Source organism: Loxodonta africana, chromosome 14, assembly GCF_030014295.1.
Source record: "Loxodonta africana isolate mLoxAfr1 chromosome 14, mLoxAfr1.hap2, whole genome shotgun sequence".
NCBI lineage: Eukaryota > Metazoa > Chordata > Mammalia > Proboscidea > Elephantidae > Loxodonta > Loxodonta africana.
In genome coordinates, this window is record NC_087355.1 from 14,439,948 (window position 1) to 14,465,180 (window position 25,233).

The 25,233-nt window shown below is 37.7% G+C and overlaps 1 protein-coding gene across 1 annotated transcript in view; it reads right to left on the reverse strand.

Annotated features, from left to right (window-relative positions):
- Positions 1 to 3,405: 3,405 nt before the first annotated feature.
- LOC100673174 (cytochrome P450 7B1) overlaps positions 3,406 to 25,233 on the reverse strand; it is a 40,878-nt gene continuing 19,050 nt past the window's right edge. The window contains exons 5-6 of the mRNA XM_023545739.2: positions 15,579 to 15,754; positions 3,406 to 7,229 (exon numbers count right to left, since the gene is read on the reverse strand). Of these exons, the coding sequence (XP_023401507.2) occupies positions 6,942 to 7,229; positions 15,579 to 15,754 (464 nt within the window). The 3' untranslated portion in view covers positions 3,406 to 6,941. The remainder of the gene's footprint in view (positions 7,230 to 15,578; positions 15,755 to 25,233) is intronic.

Sequence of the window (25,233 nt, forward strand, 5' to 3'; positions counted from 1 at the left end):
TGACAAAGGTCATCCTTGTCTTGTTACTACCTAATTATTTTGATGATAAAAATAAGCCAATCATGCAAATCTTCAGTAGAGATGCTCCTTTGCCCTAGATGTGTGATCCAAAGCTTAATGATAAAATGGAGAAGATATAATGAAGAGTGCCAGGAAAACCAAAACTAGGGAGATAAAAGTTCCCATGTAGTCACTTATTAAAAAATCAAAGCAAATTCATTGCCATCAAGTAAATTCCGACTCATAGTGACCCTGTAGAACAGAGTAGTACACAATAGGCTCTCCAAGGTTGTAATCTTTATGGAAGCAGACTGCCAAGTCCTTCACCTGCTGAGCGGCTTGTGGGTTCTAACCACTGACCTTTTGAATAACAGCTGACCACTTAATCACCGCACCACCAGGGTTCCTTAGATTGTTTATCAGTGCCCTTTAATTAGTAATGAATAGGTTTTTCTCAATGCTTTCAAGACTCTGAGGTTTATTTTTGCTTCATTATTATTGTTCTTTGTTGATAGAAGCAATATCTTATTTATTTCCTTTAGTATGAAATATAAGGGAGCCTGTAAAAATGAAAAGATGGGGATTTTACCATATGTAAAATGGACTTTTTTTTAAAAAAATTTAGGAGCCTCAATGACTGTATTTGGCTTTGGTAATTTCTACCATATAATGAAAATACCTGATGTATAAGTTTTCATCGTGTGTAATTATGTACATGGTAATTTCTTGTTACAAAACCCTCCTTTGTAATGACTAATGGAAACAGCTTAGTAAGAATTAGTGATAAATTCAAATTTTACTTTTCAAGGAATGAATTACTTACAACTTCATCCATAATATTATTTTATAATTGCACATGCATTATTTTTCTTAATGAAGTGTGTGTCCCTAAAAGGGAAGGGTAATCTAGTATATAGCTTCATGTCTAGCATAGAGGAAATGCTCAAAAAATGTGTGGTTGAATAAATGAATAATGAATTAACTAGTGGCTAAAAAATTATACCTGTTAACGAATACACAGGAACCATTTTAAAAGACACAACATGATTAAAGTATCTCCTTTATTAATTTGTGTATTACATTATGCTTTTCAAAATAAGCCTACCCATATTCCTGTGCTTAATTCTCATGATTCTTGTCAATTTTAATCAATCCTCCTGATCTCTAAAAGGCCTTATTGTTTCTATTTTGCAAATGAACAAAGCGAAGTATTGACAGGAAAAGTAACTTGATGATAACAAAACCAGTTGTGTCACAGTTAGAATCCAGGTCTTTGAACATATTTCTTTATGACATTTGGTCTATTAATAACCATTCTTCTGTTAGTGGATTTGAGCCTGCCTCAAGACTTTTTTATTTCGTTTTGGTTCTACGGCCCATTGCTTTTACATAATCTTTTTTCAACCATTTTATTTATTCTTACTTTCCATTCTAAATTCCTGTACACACTTCTAGTCATAAATTGAGCAGAAACTGGAATGGAATAATTTCATGTGCTCTCTCTGCTGTAACATCACAAAACTGTACTAAGTTGAACTGAAAAATATGGTGGTTTCCACTTCAGGCAATATGGTGGACTATGTGTCCTAGTACAAGACAAATGGGCTATGCTCTGTGGCAGGCAAGAGTAAAGCCTAGGGTTTGTGTGTGTGTGGGTGTGTGTGTGTGTGTGAAATCCAGACCTCTGCATAAAGACAGAAGCTTCCAGAAGCAACATCCTCAGTAGGTAAACTAGAAAGAAACCTTGCCCCACAGAGAAAGGCTGTGAGTGTACCTGCCTGTTTCAGCATTGGCTCTAGGTGAAGGGAAAAACAAAAACAAAACAAAACATAACAAACAAACAAACAAAAACTCAGAAAGCCTCTCCTATCCCTAATCACAGGGTTGCATTGAGCTGTTTAAAGCTAAAACTCACACTAGCCTCCTTTTCCCAAAATACTCAAGCTGAAAATTTAATAAGTGATCTGAGTGTAGTAGTGACATCAAACAAAAGCAAACAAATTGCTTCTGCACGAATGAACTTTCCAACAAGGTGTTAAAAAATTTCCAGAAATAAAATTCCAAGGAACATGAGCTCAATTGGCGGGGGGGGGGGGGGGGGAGGGGGGGGGTAGTGGTGGGAGCCAGAAACAAGTCATCCTGAGTAAAAATCAAAAGAAAATTCTACAGAATCAGATCCATAAAAGACCAATGGATGATTTAGAATATCAGATACAGAATATAAAATATGTATGATTAATATATTTAAAGAGATAAAAGAGGCTATTGAATGTATAATGAAGGAATAATGTATTATAAAAGATGACCAAGCAGATATGACGTACCAGATAAAACTCTCAAACTGACAATGGCCTTAGAAAACTCAGTGGGATTGGAAACTTGAAAGCTGATAAGTTGGTGGCTGGTGCCCTGACCTCAAACCTGACCTGCAGACACTAGAAAGAGAGGGACGTACGGATCTGAGGATCTAAAATAATGAGTGTAGAACATCTTACAGGGAATGAAGGCTATCATGTACTGAATATATATGTTTGTGGAGGATGGGGGTTTGTGGCAACCCAGGCTGAAGGTGGTTGGGCACAACAGTGGGTGGGGGTTTGGTGGAGATAGAGTTTCAAAGTTCTGCTCTTGCCTTTTATCATTCATTAACTGTTCAATTGGCAAAGAAATAGATACTACAGATCATGGTGAATCCTTGACCACAGGAGTTACCTGGTTGAAAGTGTTCTGTAATATTTGGGGTTCTCAGCCCAGGGGCTCATCCCACCCCTCTTTTTTACTCCCCTGGGTGTAACACAAATTAAAGCTTGGCTTTTGGTCCTTTCACCAAACACACTATCAAGGTGGCTGGTATCCCTAGGGTAACATGACTGCATAGTTAAAAACAGACACTTGAGGGGCAAAATCTTTATGAAAGAAAGACATAAACCATCTGAAGCAACATTACTGTAACAGGCATACCAACTCTTTAAGATAGATCAGGGAAAATATGCATTTAGATACATTAAGGTAAAATTGAGGAACATCAAATAGTAAAATTAAACTCTAAACATTTCCACAAAGAAATAGCAGGTCACCTAGACAGGTGCAATCATGAGATTAACTTATGACATTTTGACAACAGCATCAGATACAAGAAGACAGTGGAAAAATATTTCATAAGCAATAAATGTTTAAAAAAAGCCTTTGAGTCTGGAATTTAATTCCCAGCTGTGTTCTTATTTAAATGAGTGGGTCAATAAAAATAATCTCAGGAATGTAATTCTGTAAAGTTTGAAACCAAAGATCAATTATGAAAATAGTCTGGAAAGAAGTATTCAAATAATAGAAACAAACCTTGTTATGTTCTCTTAAAGGAATATGTTCTAAGCTTTTCCATTAAGTAAAATGATAATTATAGATTTTTTGTAATTTAACTTTTACCAAGTTATGGAATTTTCCTTCTATTCCTAATTTGCTATTTTCATCATAAATAGGTGAAATATTATGAAACTCTTTTCTGCATCAATGGAGATACTCATATGGTCTTTCTTCTTTTGCTTGCTAGTGTAGGGTATTACTTTGATTTTTTTTTTTCTGATGTTGAATCAGCAAAAATCACAGTAAGAAAACACCATAATACTAGTTAAGAACCGAAAAACAGACCAAGAGGACTTCAGAGAGTGTTCAGACAGTGTTATCAATGAATGGGGAAAGGTGAGACAACTGGCAGAAGATATCTGTATTGTCTAAAACCAAAAAATGGCAAAAATAAAAAAATTTCAAGAAACTCCAGGTAATTAAGAAGGAAAAGATACAAATACAATAAAAAAGTGGGTAAAGATACGTATAGAAAATTCACAGAAAAGGAAATCCAAAGACCTAACATGCACATGAAAAGATACTCAAATTCTTTTAGACATTAAAACCAAAACCCAAGCCAAACCCATCGCCTTCAAGTAGATTCTGGCTCATAGTGACCCAATAAGACAGAGTAGAACTGCCCCATAGGTTTTCCAAAGAGTAGCTGGTGGACTACAACTGCCAACCTCCTGGTTGGCAGCCAAGCTCTTAAGCACAGCTCCATCAGTCATTAGGGAAACATAACCTAAAATGAGGTATTTCTTCTGCCCTACCAGATAAGCCAAACGCAGGAAGCTGGATAATGCCACGAAAGGGTAGGTGCATAGAGATAATGGAACTTCACATTTCTTGTGGGGAGAAGAGATTGGTGCCCCCTTCTGGAGACTGAACTGATAATAATGTCTCAATTACGTATATACTCCTGTCTCAGCAATTCTGCTCCTAGGTAGGAGAAATTCTCCGAAGTCCATACAGGAACATGAATGAAGAAGGTATTTATCATGCTGGTATTTGGAGTAGTGTGGAGTTAGAAGCGATTCATCTATCACTGGGTGGTGAATAGATAATTAAAGCATGATGGTGGCACGTTATAGAATACTATGCAGTGGTAAGAACAGATTAAATACATACAAAGCAACATGGTGGCATCTTTAAAAATTTATAGCTTAGTGAAGAAAATAAAGAATATGACTTACAGAAAATACAATCATGTAAATGAACTCAAGATAGCAATACATATCTAATAAGGACACATACAAATAAAATAATACATATTAACCATTAGAATGGTTGCCTGTGGTGGGGAAACGCATGGCACTGGGGTTTAGGAAGAATATGGGATAAGTAGATAAAGCCAGAGGGTCTTTGCTTGGACTAATGATCAGTGTGTAGCATGAACCCAGGAGTATAAGAAGTATAATTACTCAGTCCTCTGAACCTGAGGTTAAAATAAAAAGGAAGAAAGAAACTCAACGCATGAGTTTAAAGAGCAGAATAGATACGATGTAGGAAGAATAAACTTAAAAACAAATCTAAAGAAATCACCTAGACTGTAAATTAGTGACACAAAGATATACAATATATGGAGAGAAAAGGTTAAACACCATGGAATACTGAGTGAGAAGGTGTAATACAGAATCTGAGAGAGAGGTAATATTTAAAGAGGTGACGGCTAAGAATGTTCCATACTTGGTGAAACACACTCAGTCAAGAAGATTTGAGAAGCTCAATGACATACAAGCACAATAAATAGAAATAAACTACTCCTGGCACATAGTAGTGTAACCTCTGTCAAAGACAAAGAGAACATGTTACAATAGTTTGAGAGAAGAGACAGATTAACAACTAAGGATTAATGAAAATGACTGATGGCTGACTTCTCGATAACAAGAAAGCCTGAAGAACATGCAATATCTTCAAAAGCACTGTGAGGAAATAGCTGTCAACCTAGACTTGTGCACCCAGCAAAGACATCTTTCCAGAATGAGGGCAAAATAAAGAGATCATCCATCAAGAAAAAACAAAGTTTACACCAGCAGATTTTCACTAAAATGTTTTTAGAGGATGTAACTCAGGAAGGAGAAAATAAATGCTATAAAATCTTATTTACTAGGTATGGTAAGTATTATGTAATCTTACTATAAAAATTAATTTCTTCTTTTAAAAATTACTAAATGTTAGACTTACTAGAAGTTCCAATTAACATACCTGAATTAACTTGGATTTATTATATATAATTCTGCCTCTGACTTGCCTATTTATATTTCATATCATCATGCCAGCCAATCATTTGATAATCTGGTATTAGAAATGCAAGTCATTAGCAAAAAGCTCCAGTGTGTCTTATCAAATTATACTGCATTACATAAAATTGTTAATTCAAAGTAATACAAAAAACTCCAAGTCCAAAAGTTGATGTGTCAGTTTATGAAAAGAGAGAGTGGGCTGTCTTATTAGGGGGGAAGTAACTGTGAGTGTGTAGCAAGGTGTATATGGGTTTTTGTGTGAGAGACTGACTTGATTTGTAAACTTTCACTTAAAGCACAATAAAAATTATATAAAAGAAAGTTGATGCATCAGTTTATATAAATGGAAGCATTAAGGAAAGGGTTAATTGCAATACTGGCATGAATCTTTATTAAAAAAAAAAAACAAACACAAAAAAAACCTATTGCCATCAAGTCAATTCTCATAGAGACCCTATAGGACAGAGCAGAACTGCCCCAGAGGGTTACCAAGGAGTGGCTGGTGGATGGAACTGCTGACCTTTTGGTTAGCAGCCAAGCTCTTATCCATGTGCCACCAGGGCTCCAAAACCTTTATAGTTTATACTAAAGCCAAAATTCTGCAATCAATGCTGTAATGATCTCAACATTTGCTTCTACAATAAACCGAGCACGAATGTCTAGGTCAATGGCTGAATATATAACGTTTTGTGTTTTCTTACATATGAAATCTTATCAGTATCTAACTTGAACATGGGAGGCCTTATATAAGAAGGAATTTTGTTCTATTGAGCCAATAGTATGCAAAGTGATAAAAAGTATTTACAGATGATTAAATATGGAAGTGAAGTGTTTAATCTACAGCAAAACTCATTTAATGCAAATATACCCAGGCAATACAGATATTATTGGTATTATACTTGAAGGGAACATTTTCATCCAATGTATCTCACAGAAATTAAATTTCGTTCTTCTCTGTGAGTTTGGAATTTGTTAGACTGGGTCCAGTTCTAGGACAAATTTCCAGTAATACATGAAGTGTATTTTCACATATTACAGAATGGTTTGAGTGACTTAAAAAACCCTACAGTGCCAAAGATACTGCTTTGAGGGTACATTTAATGTTACAGGTGAAAATATGAAAACAGAGACTTCAAAGGGCTGTCTTAACCTTATCAGTGAGTTAACTTTGATGTTTCCTTTCATTCTACCCTCCTGTTGTATTTTAGAATAGGCTTTGTGACCAACTGTAAACTGATCTTAGATGAAGTGGAAATTGACACATTTAAAAACAAACACAACACAATTCCATTTGCAGAAATTAAAAATAAAAAAATGAGCTGAGAATTTTATCTTAGCGTACTTTTAACGCCTTCAAGATTTTACCCTATACCTAAATGAAACATCTGTTGTTGGATGCGGAATACCAAGCAACATGCGACTGTAGCTCAGTTCGACAGGTTTATCATCAATTATTTCTAAATCGAAATAAGTTACAAGTGCAACCAACAACTGCTTCATTTCACAAGCTGCAAAAAATCGGCCGGGGCATTTGGAGACTCCAGATCCAAACGGCATTACGCAATACTTCAGCTTTTTTCCACTTTTGAAAAAGGTGGTTTTCTTCTTACCATCTTCTACAAAACGATCATATCTAAACTCCTGTAAAGAAGAACGGATGGTAAAATTTAAAAATTTGCACAAAATCGTTTGAGGTCAGTTTCATAAAGTTGTCAGGTCTTCCTCCCTGTCTTAAAAAAGGCTCTGTTTAATCTGGCAAACACGAGAAAGTAAAACTTGACTAAGTGCAAATTATGTAGGAATTTTCAGAAAAACTCAAATGCTTCTAGGAGATTACTTCCCCCACATCAAAATGAAGTCCAAATACCAATATGATTTTTCTTCCCTATTCATATCTATCTCATACCCTGAGCTTTCTAAATATAGGTGCCTTCTCTCAATTTTTGCTCTGTAAGGCCTTTGGTATTCCAGTGGTCTGTGAAACGTAAGGGCTTCTTCATCACCACCACGTTACTATGGAATAATGAATGCCACTAACCACAGGGACTGCCTAATTGCAAATTCTCAATGTACTTTTCTCTTATCCCTTATGCCTTCCTTGGTGGATGAGAACTGAGTGTAGACTTCTTAATGTTTGGATTAAATAGATATTTAATAATAAGATTCAGATAAAATACTAGGGAGGAAGTATGCCCCCAAATAGGTTATGCCTGTTTTTTGATGTTGTAATGACTCTTCCCTATGAAATTTATATTAGAATGAACTCTAGAGTGGCAGGCAGTTGTGATATGTTTTCAGAAATAAATTACATTGTTTTTCACAGAAAATTATGGGACTAGTTTTCCTAGGGCGTTTGGCCCATCATCTTAATTTTGCCTTGGGTCAAATGGTTATGGTTCAATTCTCACATGAGTTTCCAAGAGGAGACCAGGTGACCTTATTTCAGCCATGGTGAATCAAGCCACTGATTAAATTAATGAACATGGTATGCATGAAAAAGACCAAGTATTTCCTGTACTTGGTACTCATTAGCATTTGGCCAGCATACAACTTTGAAATGAACTACATGAAGGTAAATACAAAGGAACAGGTCAGATTAAAAGTATTTTAGGTTACCTGAGGAGGACAGAAGCTGGCTAAATGTACAGGGAAATACAGGGTGGAGAGAAGGGGTGTGTTGTCTCATCAGGGGGAGAGCAACTAGGAGTATGTAGCAAGGTGTAAATAAGTTTTTGTGTGAGAGACTGACTTGATTTGTAAACTTTCACTTAAAGCACAATAAAAATTAAAAAAAAAAAGAACAACAAAAAAAAGTAGAGGGAACAGTGAATCCCACATATACGCTTCCATCAGTCCTAACAATCATCAACCCAGGGACAAAAAAAAAGTATTTTAGGTTATGGTGAAAAAAAAATAAATAAACCCTACACTAAATGGGTAGGATCCTTAGAGTCCATTACAAATGATCTAATTTTCTCACTCAATGTTCCCCCCGCAAAAAAAAAAAAAAAAAAAACCCAAACCCAAACCCACTGCCGTTGAGTCGATTCCAACTCATAGCAACCCTGTAGGACAGAGTAGAACTGCCCCATAGAGTTTCCAAGGAGCGCCTGGTTGATTTGAACTGCTGACCTCTCGGTTAAGAGCCATAGCACTTAACCACTATGCCACCAGGGTTTCCCACTCAACGTCAGTGTTGTTAAAATCAGCAAATGATTTCCTTTAAAAGTATTGGTTTTAATTTTTTCCTCATTTACCTAGGATACTTATTTGATAAGTATTCATCCTTAGAAAAACACACTTTGACTGTTATTTTTTTTTTCCTGCCTTCAGTTTAGAAGTTGATGCAATCATAATGGCAAAATTAATGTGCATTTTTGTAACTCTCTAACTCCTGACAGCTAATTCTTGAGCTCGTTAGAACAGAAGTGTATTTTATCACAGATAGTTTGGGGATGAATCAGAAAAGGATTTAGCCAGTGCTAAACTTAAAATGCCTGTTTATCCTGTAGTAGGGAGACCCTGGGTTGCACAAACAGTTCAGAACTTGACCAGGGTGGGATTAAGGCATGTGAGGGCCCTAAACATTGATAATCTGTGGTGGACCCCTCTGCTTACTCACACATTCAAATGGGATATGTGAATTATAGATATACATGTAATATGTATGTGTGTGTGTGTCTTAGCTATCCATGATATCTTTCTTTAAATGCGACTATAATATTAGCAAAATAAAAAAAAATTGAATACAAAAGTGGTATATGCCATTTTAGCAGAATGAGGTGAACTGGATTATAAAATTTTTAGTGGGTGTGGGTACTAAGATTTTTACTACACACCACATGTTCTACAAAAAGAATATTCTATATATTCTAAAACAAAGAAAATGAGTCAGTGAACTTAGTTGATTCAATAATCAATGTAAAATTCTGTTGATCTTTCACAACGAAAAACTGTAGCAAGAGTTAGACTCGACAGCCAACAGCCCACCCCCACCTCTTGTTTATTAGAAAGAAATAGTATACTCCCAAGAGACCCGCTGAGATGAAGAGTTTCAATTACATGTGAGGGGACCATAGGAGACAGATGTCAATGAAGGCGTTGAAGTGGTAGGAGCCTCATAGCTTAATAAGCCTTGTGCATGGGCACCCTCATGACCATGTGTGAACTTTATTTCTGGCCAGCACATTCTCACACACTGGAGCTGATATCAATTTCATTTAGTGCTCTACTATTTCCCTTCCACTGTGGTGCTTGCTTGTGTCCTGTCTGCTTGGCACCTATGGGTCTTTGCTTTGGACAACTGGTGCCTCTGTTTTGGTGATGCTCTAAGCACATGCTTATCTTGCTTACTGGGTAATCCATCCTGGTTCTCGACTACTAGCCAAAAGGTTGGCAATTCAAATTTACCCAGAGATGTCTCAGAAAATAGGTCTGACGATCTGCTTTTGAAAGATCACAACCTTGAAAACTCGGTTCTACTCTGTACAAATGTGATCGCCATGAGTCAGGCTCAACTCAGTGGAAAACAACAACAACAACAAATACATCCTTGTATCAATAAACAAGAACACGTTTTGATGACATACACTTTATTACTAGAGGTAGAGTTACTATAAGGCAAGTTTCTCCTGGTGACCCTTTCCACTACCGAGGCCAGGCCTATTTGCCTGAAGTCAGTACCACTTCTTCTTCCTCCTCCCCGCTGACCAATGTGAGACCAAGCAATTTCCCCAACACCTTCCTGCCTAGGCAAATCAGTTTAAGTGAAGGTTGCTCTGAAATGATTTGTTAAATGAGGTTTAAGCCAGAAAATGCTAAAAAGAATGTTTAGCTTGGCTTATAATGTCATTAGTATCCTGATATCATAAATAAGCCAGAAACTATCATGGATTTCGTGTTCTTTGTGAACATCTATGTGCTGCCAACCTCTAGGAGGCCATAGTGATAAACATGCCATGTTTGAGTGTCTCCATCCCCACGTTAGCATCAACATGCAATTCTCTCAAATTCCTAGTCATTAGTCAATCAGTAGTGTCACTTCTCTAGTTTCCATCCACCTTCTACCCTATTTTCTCTTAATAAACATCTCAGAAATTCCTGTTTGGTTGTTTATTATAGGAAACAAGAAGGAGAAAGCCCAACTTCTTTTGCTCTGTAACCACCATAAGTTCAAAGGGCACAAGGCCACAAATATGTTTTTTAGTTAAAATTTATTTTTAGTTTGTTCCATTGCCAGTGTGTGGACAATCTGAGCAGTAACAAAGTTAGGAAGGGCCTATGCTAGTTGCTAGGAATATAAACAGGTTTTAACCAAAAAGGGGAAGGGCGTAAGTCTCATCTCTGAGATTTCAGGGTCACAACGTCAGAGAACTAAGGGTCAGGAAGCTCAAAATGTGCACATTCATTTGGAACAACTGAAATACAGGATTCTCCATGCTGATCTAAACTCTTCTTGCAGTAATGATAATAAACTTAGCACTTCACAATTAAAAACCCACTGCCATGGAGTCGATTCCGACTCATAGCGACCCTGTAGGACAGAGTAGAACTGCCCCATAGTTTCCAAGGAGCGCCTGGCAGATTGGATGGATGATATAAATTTCTGGATAGAAGAGAATTTTTGGTAGAAGGGCTTGAAGAAGATTACATAACTACCTAATTCATGTTCTCCAAAGCTAAGTTCAGTTCAACAGGTTCTTCTAGCACCTCCTCTATGTGAGGCACTGAAGTTACAAAGGAATGATACATGGTTAGCTGAGGTAGGTGACACACAACACCATCATGAATTGCACCCACTATTTATAATTCTGGGTAGAGGCATCTAAGTTAAACAAAAGATATGGCTTCCTTGAAATAAAAAAAAAAACTGCCAGCTTTTTGAATGAATGACTAATGGCTCCACTGTGGCTCCTGGTTTACAGCCCTCCTGGGGCAAGATGACAGAACACAGAAGTCCCATTGTATTTCCTTGATTTGGGTTCCAATCAGTGATGTGCCTCAGCCCGCTTGTACAAACTAGTGAGAGTATGCACGCTTCTTCCCAGCTCTGTGTTGTATTGTCTCATTGGTAGCCTGAAGTCAGCCATGGTGGGAATGTTTATACCATGGAAGCTAACAAATACTACAAATCAGGAAGTTTTCTTTTTTTTTGTTTTTTGGAGAGCTGGTTTACCAGCACACCCGTGGTTCCAATGCTGCAGTACCAGTAGCCAATTGCTGTAGAGTTGATTTAGATTCTGTATGACCCCATGTACTACGTCACAGAACTATGCTCTACACGGTTTTCAGTGGCTGATTTTTTAGAAGGAAATCGAGAGACCTTTCTTCCACAGTGCCTCTGGGTGGACTTGAACTACCAACCTTTCGGTTAGCCGTCAAGCACATGAACCACCAACCTTTTGGTTAGCAGTCAAGCACATTAACTGTTTGGACCACCCGGGGGCTCCCAATTTACTGGTATGGCAGAAGTCCTCTCACCATGAAGCATCTGACTATGAGAACACATGTGATAAGGTCACTGAGTCCCTAAAAACTGTAAGCTCTTAATGGCAGGAGCCACATGTATATATTTCTAGTGTTACCCGCTATGCCTCTCAAGGTGCTTTTGGAGGTAGTAGATGCTCAGTATCTGTCTCCTTGAAGTATACTCTGTTCAGGTTAAGATATAGACAACATTGATTCAGAATACTTCCTTGTATGTTGTGACTTGTACATCCTAGGAACAGTGAGGATAATCAAAATGACACTGATATCACAATTTAGAGAGTAATTTAGGATTTTTTGAAGGGCTTTCAAATTTACTCATCATTTTATAATCCTGACTACTCTGAGAAGTAGATGGGGCAGATTGGTATAAGACCACACAAAGCCTTTAAAGTTCTGAGCTTTTCAGGGATACTGCCACGTCTTCATAATTTCTATGTTCATAAAAACTCTGTGTTTCCTTTCCTTAAAAGACTACGTGGAAATGATAATGTGCTACCATCTTAAATGTTTGCTATTTCTCTTCCATAACCCAACACTGCCACCACAGCACCTTTCTCCCTTAGCCACGGTGGCCATAGAATAACTAAATACATTTGGGCTTCTCCATAGCTCCAATTCTTGATGCTACATTTTGGCAGAAGAGGAAGCATCACTATTTACTGATTATTTGAGAGCTGGCTGCATGAATTTTAGCTGATAATTGAGCTAAGTTTGGGGGTGCATTCGGAAAGTTTGTAAAAGTGATACACTCATAGTTGATTGAATAGATTAGCTCGGCTTTCTTGAACGTAGATTGCCTTGGTAGCATTTGTACTGATAAAGAGAGTGGAAGAAAGAACTGAGAAGTGGTATTTCCTTTTCTCTCTCATTGTTTTCGACTGCACTTGCCAATTTGTGTTGGCACATAGGTAACAGCTCACCTGAATTGCAAAGGATAACTCATAACACAGGTGTTATATATTGGTATTGTATAGGCCTAATCTTTTTTTCCCTAAGTTATATTTGTTTTATTGTTGTTGAGAATATACACAGAAAAACATACACCAAATCAACACTTTCTATGTGTACCATTTAGTGACACAGACTACATTCTTTGATTGTGCAATAGTTCTCACCCTCCTTTTCTGAGTTATTTCTCCCCCATTAACATAAGCTCACTGCCCCCTAAGGTTCCTATCTAATCTTTCAAGTGGCTGTTGTCAATTTGATCCCATATAAATAGTTCATAAAAGAGCATAAGGCTCAAAGTAGACCTTTTTTTTTTTTTTTTTTTTACTATTTAAGCTGAACTATTGTTTGGTTTTAAGATGACCTCAGGGATATTTTTGGTTTAAGGTTTAAAGATTATTTCAAGGCAACAGTTTTAGTATTCCTCATATTTTTGATCTAACAGTTATCGTCTATTTTCTGCATCTAAGTCCTGGTCTTCTCATTCAAGCTCTGTAGGGTACAAAAGGTAGGCAGTGGTAAATGAGTGTCTAAGAAGCTTCTGGGCCAGAGCTCTCAGGGACAAAAGGCCAAGGGCAGAATTTTTTTCTCTTTTTTTCACTGTCTGTGCATGATTTGGGGTGGACATCTGTTACATGCGAGTCTACAGCTTTTACTGATTACCACCCTAAGTTGTTAAACACAAAATAAAAAAATTTGTATGCCTGGCAGTAGTAGGTGCTTAGTAAGGGTTTATCGAATAAATGATTTATTGCGTAAGATCTTGGCAAATCATATAAAAGTGGTTCAGAACTATATCATTTGTTCTGTGCTAGGAATTATCAGCATACCACAAGTAATTTCTAGAAAACAATGGCATGGCAAGAAGTTAGCTAGTTAATTTTAAAATCAGTCAGGCATAATCAGGTATGTTAAATCTAGTAAATAACAGAAAATCGTCATTAACTCAAGTTAGAGCCACACTACTCATGGGGAATCAGTATTCATAACATTACAAGTTTGTTCTTCCAGAGAATGAGTATGAGGTAAATCTTTTTGATTACTATTAAGATTGGCTGATTCATTATATAAAGTTGGGACATTGTTATTTAAATATAAATTAGCATACTTCCAATTTTCAACTTTGATTTTTTAATTTCTAAAAGTCTAAATCAAGGTCTTTTCCATCCTTAGGACAGAAAGAAGAAGGAAATCCCAATGAACAGTGCCATAAAAATAATGGCAATTTGGTAAACATTTATTGAGGATTTGTTGATAGCTGTAACGGTGACTTTACTATCATGACAGATATGAATATTAAATTTAATGACTAGTGGGATAATCATACAATGAAAATAAAGAGTAAAAAATAGTTAAGTAAATTAAAAACCATGGATAGAAATGAAACTATTTTAAAATCTAAAAATATATTTCAGATATTGGTTATTCATTTGCTCTATTTAATGAATGTCTACGTATGTGTGGGGTTTCTGAAACGTAAACGTGGAGCTAAAGCTTGTTCTCAGTATTACCCTACTTCCTACCTACTGCCATCACTTGCATAATGCCTTTTCTTCTGGAGCATATAGACATCATAGGCACAGTTCTCCCCATTTAAAAAATTCTGCTTCTGCTGATGAAATAAATGCAAATTATCTTATTGTACTTGAAATGTGCCTTTTTATTAATTTTTAAAATCAAACAATATTCTAATCAAGCCTGGCTGCAAAATATTTAACTGCTTAGAAACTGGGTTTAGAAGTGGTCCCGGTATGAACTGCTCAAGAAGAGCACAGAAGTTTCTCTTTGGTAAATGGCATTTTTTAGGCAAAAACTGCAGCAACAACAGGACTTGTGAAGAGCAGGCAGAACACGACTGCGTTCAATTTGCATGCAGGTGGTGAACCTGTGAAGTGGTATTAAAGATGAGCCAGGGTGGATTAATTTCCAGTCTTTGATATTCATTAACTCCAGCTTCAGAAAAAAAATACAAGGAGACGACACAATTACCCTCTGTGCTTCACCCGTGGGCAGCAGCATTACAACCCCAAGTTCATCATGCTCCCCTAATTGATCAAGAAGGGGCACCTGCCTTTAGCAAGAGGTGAAAAAGTGTATGGGTCCAAGTATGGCAGTGATGGGGTTTGGCTCTGGGATAGTCAATGATACTTTAGAAACACTTAGCGAAATAGCTGTCACTATTTGTTCTCTGAGCTACCTGCCGGTCATCAGCCCTCCATGGTTTTCGATAATCCTCTGCTAAGCAAAGCCCAACTTTGGCCTCAAGGTAATGGTGGCCAAGGTCCAACGTCCATTTCTTCTGAAGAAATTAACATTTAGCTGCATCATTATATTTCTTTTTATGGATCGTGAAACCTTTGAAAGATAGATCCTTAGGGAAAATGTCAGTAAACGGGCAAACTCTTCCATTGGAAGGAAAAACTGAAGTCATCAAGCGGTCTCAAATCCCTTCTGGAGCCAGGTGGCGAGAGGAAAAGATAAAGACAGATCATGAGAAGGGGCAATGTGCTTGTAGCATTGGAGAAGGGGCATCTAAACACGCTCGATGTTTACCTCCGGAGCTTCGAAGACTTCAGGGTCTTTGTGTAAGGCTGGAGGAAAGATGGCTACCAAGTCTCCCTTTCGCAAAAGGCATTCCCCAGACTCCACGGGTAGAGCAAAATCCTCTTCAACAAAACGAATGGTGGTTGAAAATGAACACAGCCGTAGAACCTCAAGAACAATGCTTTCTAAAGGAAATAAACAAAGGAACAAAAGATTATTAAAGCATGACTATAACTGAAGGCTCCTGGGTAACGCTAAAGGTTTGTTCTCGACGACTAAACCCAAAGGTTGGCAGTTCAAATCCATCTAGAGGAGCCTCAGAAGAAAGGTCTGGCGATCCACTTCCATAAAGATTATAGCCAAGAAAGGCCCATGGAGCACAGTTCTACTCTGAAATACCACGTGGAGTTGCCATCATGAATCCCAATTGACTTGAGGGCAATGTTTTTGTTTTTTTTTTTAAATTCCTAAAAAGTGCTGTCTATTTCCTTTTACAGCTCATTACCAATAGTCTTGATTTTAAAGGAAAAACATTCTTAATCGTATCTTCTGAGCACGAATACGGGGTGGGGGGCTGCGGATTAGGTAGAATGAGGAAGGGGTGTGGGGAGACAGCTGTGGCCCAACATAGCTTGCAGGGGCTTCACAGGCAGGAGGCAGCAGTGCTGTACTTGGGCAGAAAGTCATTAGGATTGATGGTGTGAAAGAGAACAATAGGTATACCCATTGGAAATTACAACTGTATCGCTGTTAAAGTACACCACTGATGGGTTATTTCACCAACCTTCAGAACAGTGACACCTTTAAAGCCAGGCTTTGCCATTTAATAACCACTTAGGCAGTCAATAGTAAAGTAATTGTAGTACTGCTTTCTGAGACAGCTTAACACTTAATTTCTTTTATGCTAGGTGTAAATAAAATTTGAGTCAGCATTTGCTGGAAAAATTTCAAAGAAAAAATACTTTTACAGAATTTGGGAGAAAAACTATATTTCCCTCAGCATCCAGGGAAAATCACAGCCACCATCATCTCCTGGAAGACTCCAGAAGCTGAATGTCCTTGCTTTCCCAGTGGCCTTCACCTTTTGCTCCTAGCACGACAGATTTTATGGCTAATTTCCGGCAATTTATCCTGGCAGTTTGAGGAGGAATTCCTTTGGGAATAATATGCATAATTTGCATAAATCATTCTGATAGCATGCGTATCAGCATGTAGCTCCTGTCTAGGTCTGCATCTCTCGCTTCATAATCAAAACTGACTATGTTTCCACCAGCGTGAATGGGCCCTAGAATATAAAGCTTGATTCTTTCTAATCAGCAATGTGAAAAAGATCTCCAAATTGAGTTTTTTTCCCCTTCACATTATAACAAATGGCTGTGTTTATGGCTTGTAATTTAGAAATATCACACACACACACACACACACACACACACACAGCCTTGGTGTTCAGCAAAGCTCTGAAACACAGAGTACCCAACACTTATTAGATTATTAAATATTAAATGTAAGCTCTTCAGAGAAGGCGTGCATCAGTCAGAAAATAAAGATAGCTGTTATTTGGCTAAAATTTAAATCTATGCTCAGCTTGCACAGGGATATCAGTCGCTCTGGTGCCTTCTCACAGGAGGTTTTTCCTTAAGCATACATTTGTCTAAAGAAATGAGGCTGTGGCCAGCTCTGGGTGGCCAGTGTGGTGATTCAATGTGACGTACAGTGAGGCGGTGCATGTTCTTCTGGACTGCCTTTGTTACTATCATCAGGCAGAGTCAAGTCGGCTTGTTGGTGATGAGGCCAGAAAAGAACTCTGGTTTTGGAGCACCGACTCCACTGCAGATAGCCACAAGGCACTTGACACGATGGATTTCAACTGGCAGTTCACCAGCCACCAAAATTTCTGTGGTGCAAAGCAAGGGTCAGCATCCCAGGGACCACGGCTGGCTCTGCTGGATAAACAATAGCAGAGCATCCTTTTAGCTTGTGGTGTGAAATGCTTGCTGACGTGCGTAGCAGCACTGTTCACCCAACAAGTCCAGTAGAGACATGGGGCAAAAAAACACAAAAGCGAAATAATTGTGGGGTGGCTGCTTTGAAAGGGCAGGCATTTAACAGTCCAAATAACATGGTCACATCCTATTGGCTGACGAGCTCGCGGAAGCATGGCAGCTTGTGCCCATTGCGGTATCACAAATGACAATTGGGCAAGCATATCTTATGCAGAAGTTAATCACAATAATGGAGCACAAAATGTGGCTTAGCGGTCAGATCGTAAATGACAAATCTGTTTTATCTTCCAGTACCAGTTATGTGCGCAAGGCAGGCTTGGCTCTTGCTCTGAGCGATCATGCCGATAATCATTAGATGACAAAAGTAATGAGTTGCGTTATTATCAACAATGGAGAGTGGGGCTTGGGTGGAACCTCAGCTCAACGTACAGACACAAAAGCAAGCAGCTTTTCCACCAGCCCCAGCACGAATGCAGGCAGAGCTATACGTTGAGAAGGATGACAACCGCACAATAAAACATTGCAGCCTCTACTTGTAGTTGTCATAGTTGAGCACACACCAGCCAGTGGCACTGACAGACCAGCTGGGCCCTGGGAGGGCTTCCATGCCGCACCAGGAGGTACAGTAAATTATCCAGCACGGTAGAGCAACATCTGTTTCTGTGCTAGTGCCGAACAAACAAGGCAATTTAAAACATACCAAGGGATAACCAAGCAACAAATGAACATGACCCTCATTTTTTCCCCCTTCTCACACGCGAGTTGCTAAACTGCATTGTGCAAGCACTCCATGAAAGGGAAGCCAGGCTGCTATTTGATAAGGTGTTGTCAGAGATATTGTACGTATTACCAAAATGGAAAGGAAAAGTTTAGAGTATTGTTATTCTTAGAAACTTCCCCCTTCTATCTTCATTTCTTTTATACCAAAGCTAGCACTTCGTTCTCAATTCACTCTAGAATTTAAAAAAAAAAAAAAAAAAACTTTCCATACACTTATAAATATTCAGTCTTTAAACCTAATTTGCTATACTTAGTTCACATGCCTTCAAGCATTTGTCTTCCAATTTCCACTGAATAAATGCGTACTAATGAGAACTAGAGCAAGCTGCTGAGGCAAAGCTGGGTGACTTGGGTCTGGCCTGCCACCAGCTTGTGATAGGCGGGCAAATTGAGTTAAAATGAAAAGTCTTGTCAGCTGAAATTCAACATGGTAGCCAAACAGCAAGCTGTCAATCATCCAGCCAAAACAAGGGACCGCAGGTAATAAAAGGTCATTGTGAATCATTAGTGCACTTGACTTTCATATGCAAGTTAATTTTAATTAAACATGATCTCATATCTTTAATGTTTTATAAAACTTATTGTGCATAATGGATTGTTAATTTACACTAACATGTAGCAGGTAATAAAAGGACCCTCTAATTACTAGCATGCATTGTAGAAAAAACGACTATTAAGAATGCAAATATTTGGGAGGGTCATTTACACCAGGCATGCAAGGTGCCAACAACTGCAACTGCGATTAAGATAAGGCTGCTTGCTTGGGCTTTAGTAAGGACCGAGCTTTACTGATCAGCATACACTAAGAAACGGAATTACAAAAGTCCCATCGAAAACTTACAATTCCAAGCCTCTACTACCTTCTTCATCTGCCTAGATGAGATTTGCTTCCCTTTTCAGGATATAAAACCATTCAGATTAAGCATCCCTTTAAGTACAAAAAAAAAATATTTTTATTTTTTTTTTAAGTACAAAGCTGGGGAACGTCTTGGGGCTACGACGCTTTACAACATAACTGCAAAGGAAAAGGATAAACGAAAGGAACTGCAGGTAGAGAAAGGCGCATAGACTTTCTCTTTTGACTTCAGATCTCAATCCTGACTGTAGTAAATGATAGATGGTTCTCATTTGCAGATTTAAAGTGCCAGAGGAGCTCATGACAGTCAATAATGCATGTTACAATGCACACACACACAAGCACACCCGGGTTTCTGCCTGACACTTAAGCCATGACTGTATATGTGGAATGAATGTACTGTGACATGCCCAGGCTGTTAATTTGGGTCACCTTAATGATTGGTGCAGACTGTCATACCATCTGATTAGCCAGGGCAATCAGTAAATAGCAGGAACAGCTGGAATTAAAGGAACAGTCATGCCATGTGGCAGTCTGGTGCGGATGACCACTTGGACAATCTTTAAAAGAAGGCAGAGAGAGGGAGTGGAAGAGGGCGGATGTGGACGTGGAATGCTCCAGAAAAAACCAGAAGGTGTGATGAAATGGGCTGAAGCTCAAGACGTATTTTCTTTTGCATAATTGCCTTTAGGACAGGTGAGAGGGTAAATAAGAAATTGTGATAATTCATCAGGTCATTTGAGGCGAAAAAACAAATCTCTGGTTCAAAAGTCATATATTTTAAGTAAAGTTAAAAATAAACCTGAAAGGTGGAAACAAGCTATGCGTTCACCAAGGGATGAATGGACAAAGTAAATGTGGTATACACATACATTGTTGTTGTTAGGTGCCCTCAAGTCCGTTCTGACTCATAGCGACCTTATGTACAACAGAACAAAACTGGTCCTCTGCCATCCTTACAATCCTTGCTATGCTTCAGCCCATTGTTGCTGCCACTGTGTCAATTCATCTTCATGAAGGTCTTCCTCTTTTTTCACTGATCCTCTGTTTTACCAAGCATGATGTCCTTCTCCAGGTCCCGGCCCCTCTGGATAACATGTCCAAAGTATGTGAGACAAAGTCTCACACACTTGCTTCTAAGGAGCACTGTGGCTATACTTCTTCCAAGGCAGATTTGTTTGTTCTCCTGGTAGTCCATGGTATATTCAATATTCTTTGCCAACACCGTAATTCAAAGGTGTCAATACTTCAGTCTTCCTTATTCATTGTCCAGCTTTCACAAGCATATGAGGTGACTGAAAATACCACGGCTTGGGTCAGGCACGCCTTATTCTTCAAAGTGACATCTTTGCTTTTTAACACTTTAAAGGTCTTTTGCAGCAGATCTGCCCAATGCAATACACTGTTTGATATCTTGACTGCTGCTTTCATGGGCATTGATTGCAGATCCAAGTAATATGAAATCCTCGACAACTTCAATATTTTCACCATTTATCATGATGTTGCTTATAGGCCCAGCTGTGAGGATTTTTGTTTTCTTTATGTTGAGGCGTAATCCATACTGAAGGCTGTAGTCTTTGATCTTCACCCACCACTCCTCTGCCAGTTTGTCGTACTGTGGAGGCTTGTGTGTTGCTGGAAGCTATTCAACTGGTATTTCAAATAACAGCAGGGTCACCCATGGTGGACAGGTTTCAGTGGAGCTTCCAGACTAAGACAGACTAGGAAGAAGGACCTGGCAATATACTTCTAAATAAACTGGCCAGTGAAAACCTTATGAATGGCAGCTGAACATTGTCTGACATTGTGCGGGAAGATGAGCCCTTCAGGTTGAAGGGCACTCAAAATATGACTGGGGAAGAGCTGCCTCATCAAAGTAGAGCCAACCTTAATGACTTGTATGGAGTAAATCTTTCGGGACCTTCATTTGCTGATGGCACAACTCAAAAAAATTAGATGTTGAAGAAACAGCTGCAAATGCCCATTAATAATCAGAATGTGGGATGTACAAAGTATGAATGTAGGAAAGTTGGAAGTTGTCAAAAATGAAATGAAACACTTGAAGATAGATAACCTAGGCATTAGTGAGCAGAAACGGACTGGTACTGGCCATTTTGAAAAGGACAATTATATGGTCTACTACGCCAGGAATAACAAATTGAAGAGGATCAGAGTCACATTCATTGTCATTGAATATACATAAAATGGAATATTAATTCAGCTATGTATAAAGAGAAATGAAAGACTGATATATGCCAACACGTGGGTGAGCCCTGAAAACATTATGCTGAGTGAAAGAAGCCAGACATAAAAGGTCAAATATTGTATGAGTCCACTTTTATGAAATATCTAGAATAGGCAAATCCATGGAGACAAAAGATTAGTGGTTACCAGGCACTGGGCGGAAGGGAGAATGGGGAAAGAAAAATAAACTTATGAGTATATCTGACATACAGTAGAAGAATAAAAATAAATCTGAATTGGTACGAATGTCTACCTTCATTCTGCACCGCACAGAATGGCTTATTGCTAAAATATAGAAATGCAAATTTAACATTCATTTACTCATTAAACGTTTATTAATGTCCCATTTTGCTCAAGGGTCAGGGCCAGTGTTGCTAGGATAAAAAGGGAACACTGGGCCTGCCTCTGAGCTAAAAATTTTCTCCCTCTAATTTCACTGTTTAGAAAACACAAAGGCAAATCATCTAATCACTCTTCCATGTAAGGGCTCTTTAAAAAAATTAAAAGACAACTATCATGTGATTCCTTTGAATGTGTCAAACAAATGTGCTCTTCAAGTTTTTTTTTTTCAATCTTGGATGAATTCAATTAGTCAATGCACCTCTGAAATGTGGCAGCAGTGGTAAGCTGTCCAGATCAAAGAAAGTGATCGTTCTTTTCTCTTTTTCCAATGGAAACATATATTGGCCTACAGGGACATTACAATACAGGCAGTCAAACTTGAAAGGTGCATATAAGTAGAAATGGCCCTACAAGATCCTGGCTAAGATAGTATACAATTCATGATTGAGTATCTTCAATGATGGGCTTCAGAAAGCCCATATTAGTAGAAAGTTATTTTTCATATTGAGCTGAAATTTTCCTCTCTCTGATTTCCATCCTTTAGAAACCACACATGTAAAATGTCTAATCTTTTTCTATGCAACAGCCCTTTAAAAATATTTAAAGCCAACTATGCCATTTCTTTAAATGTGTCAGAGATGATGTGGTTTTCAGTCTTTTTTGCACCCTGGACGAATCTCAATTAGTCTATGTGCCTTTTTAAATGTAGCAGAACTGGGCATATTATTTCCATTGAAAAAGTAGAAAAGAACTACCATTTTCTTTGCTCTAAACACCCTACTTCTATTGATATCTCTTGGGAGCAGCCAAGCAATAGACTTTTAAAACAATATCACCACTGACTTATTTTAACTTGTCAGACACCCAGTGATTATCAGCCCTGGCTGCCCATCAGAACCACTGCATTAACTAAACCTTTTAAATTGGTGGTTTTGAACCTTGGCTGCACATTAGAATCAACTAGGGAGCTTTTAAAGCCATCAGCCAGCACCCCAGTCCAATTAAATCAGAATCTCTGGGGGTGAGAGGAGGTATGAGTATTTTTTTAAAGCTCCCCACATGATTCCAATGAGCAGTCAAGACTGAGAACCATTGTTTAAACATATAAACCCTTTTCTGCGAAGCCACACATCTCCTTATCTTATGCAGTTAATTGCTAGATCTAAGTACAAGCAGCCCCCCGTGCGACGAATGTCCAACTTAATGGATGACTAATAAGAATGGACTGCCATCAAACCTAATACATTAAAAATTTGAGTTAAAGGCAATGATTCATAATAACTAATGCACACGCTACTTTGTGACACTCATGAAAACATTGAGCGATTTGAAAGTGTTTCTTAAGAGTTTTATATGCATAGAAAGGTAAAGTATATACTATATAAAAGACATATATTTAACTAACTGATGCTAAATAAGAACCATATGTACCTGTTCCAAATTAACCTACAAATTCGACCTAAAGACAGACTTAGGAATGGATCTCGTTCATAACCCGGGGACTGTTTGTACAATAATTTGCGTTCTCATTAAATTTGTTTCCATCGTTCATTGTATTAGCTAACCCTCATAGCTTTGAGCTGAGATGAAAATCTGATAAACATCTAAATCAGTATTCTTCATTTTTTAGCTGATGTTTCGTTATATTTACATATAAAAACTCTACTACCCATCTCCCCGAGCTTCCAATAAACCCATTTGTGTATCAGATGCCCCTCTCTGCCTTTAGTTAGACATTCCAAACATGAAGTAGAATTTATACTTCCTGTATATCCTCACCAGAAAGGAGGATTTTGTTGATCTTTACTATTGTTTGAATTATGTAAATTTTTAATTTTTCAAATACAAAATTATAATGCTGAATAAACTATTTCAAAATAACATCCAACAATTGTGACAAGCATATCACACTAATGTGAGATGTTAATAAGGGACACTGTGTGTGGGGTATATGAGAGCTCTCTCTGCTATCTTCATAAATTTTCTATAAATCTAAAAGTATTCTAAAATAAAAAGTTTATTAAAAATTTCACTTTTCAAAGCTTCCTCTCCCTGCAACATCTTTTTTCTTATCATCTCCCTGAAGCATTTTTCCTTCTTTTCCTTTCCCCATTTTTGAGACCTGTGGTTCTTAATCCTACCCCTCCCCACGGCATTCTCCTTCTGGGAAAACTGAAAAATTCTTAACTTTGCTTGCAAAGTTCTTCCAAGTTCCATTCTACCAGCTCTCTTTCTATTGGGATTCAGGCCCCAAGTAACAGTCACCTGAACCTTACTGCATTTATTATTATTTTTTTAAGTTAATTTTTAAATTATTTTAAATTTTTGTTTAAGTTTAATAATAAAGACCTTTACAAAACACTAATAGGTATATAATTTCAGTGAAGTCATGATAAATAGGATCTCATTTAATGGTCACATAAATACTTACAACATATAAAGTTGTATTTTCTTTGTCTAAAAGAAGAGAAAACTGATTTTAAAGAAAAATTCTCAAGAGCATTGGTGAAAAGCACAAATCTATCACAACCTCTTACAACATGATGGCTCTGAATTACTAAAACAGGCTTGATATGTAAAAGCCTAATCTATGCTATGCATTTTGGTTTTTGCTGACATTAGATGTGTATTGATGCTAGTGGAAGTTTGATACATGTGAGGGTTACCGGGTTGGGTCACGAATGTCAATAACATACACACGGTGATTTTCATCATTGTAAACCTATGCCCTATTGGTCTCCGTATCTGTGAGCACTCAGAACAAGAGCAATCATTTATGTTCAGGAATAAGATACTCACTCCTATGTCATTTTAATTTTCCTTCTCAAACTTGCTTTATAGTCAGTATGCTGAGATGCAAAATTCTCTACAAAAAAAAAAGAAATCTTTTCTTCCATTGTACCAATATAAAAATTCTCCTTCCTGGTAAAAAAAAAAAAAAAAATTCAGCATTCCTTTCTTCAACGTGATCTTTTTTCTTATGATAATAAAAATTGAAAATATCCTCTAAAAAAATACTTAAGATACATAAAAATCTTTCCTTAAGGAGATGACAAGTGTAGGCACATGCACTTGTATGCACATGACCCTCACATGTATCAAACTTTAAATATTTAATGCTGTTGAAGTCTTGCTTTTCCAAATATAGCTCGTGCTCTTTTGATATAGGGAAAGAGTCATGGTTGAGGCATGACTAGATGCAGAGGTTATCTGTTATGTCATTGATTCATATATAAAACTTGCTCCAATCTGCATAAAACATTCTACCTCTGGAATGGATACATACATGCTCCATTACAGAAAATAATCATCAGCTCCATCATTTTAGATTTTCATAATGAACAACACTGGCCTCTGCTGGTAAGCGAGGTAGTGATGAACACGGATCTACCTTCAAAGGCGGCAAAGGTCCTGCTTTTACCCAGAAGGATTTAAACTC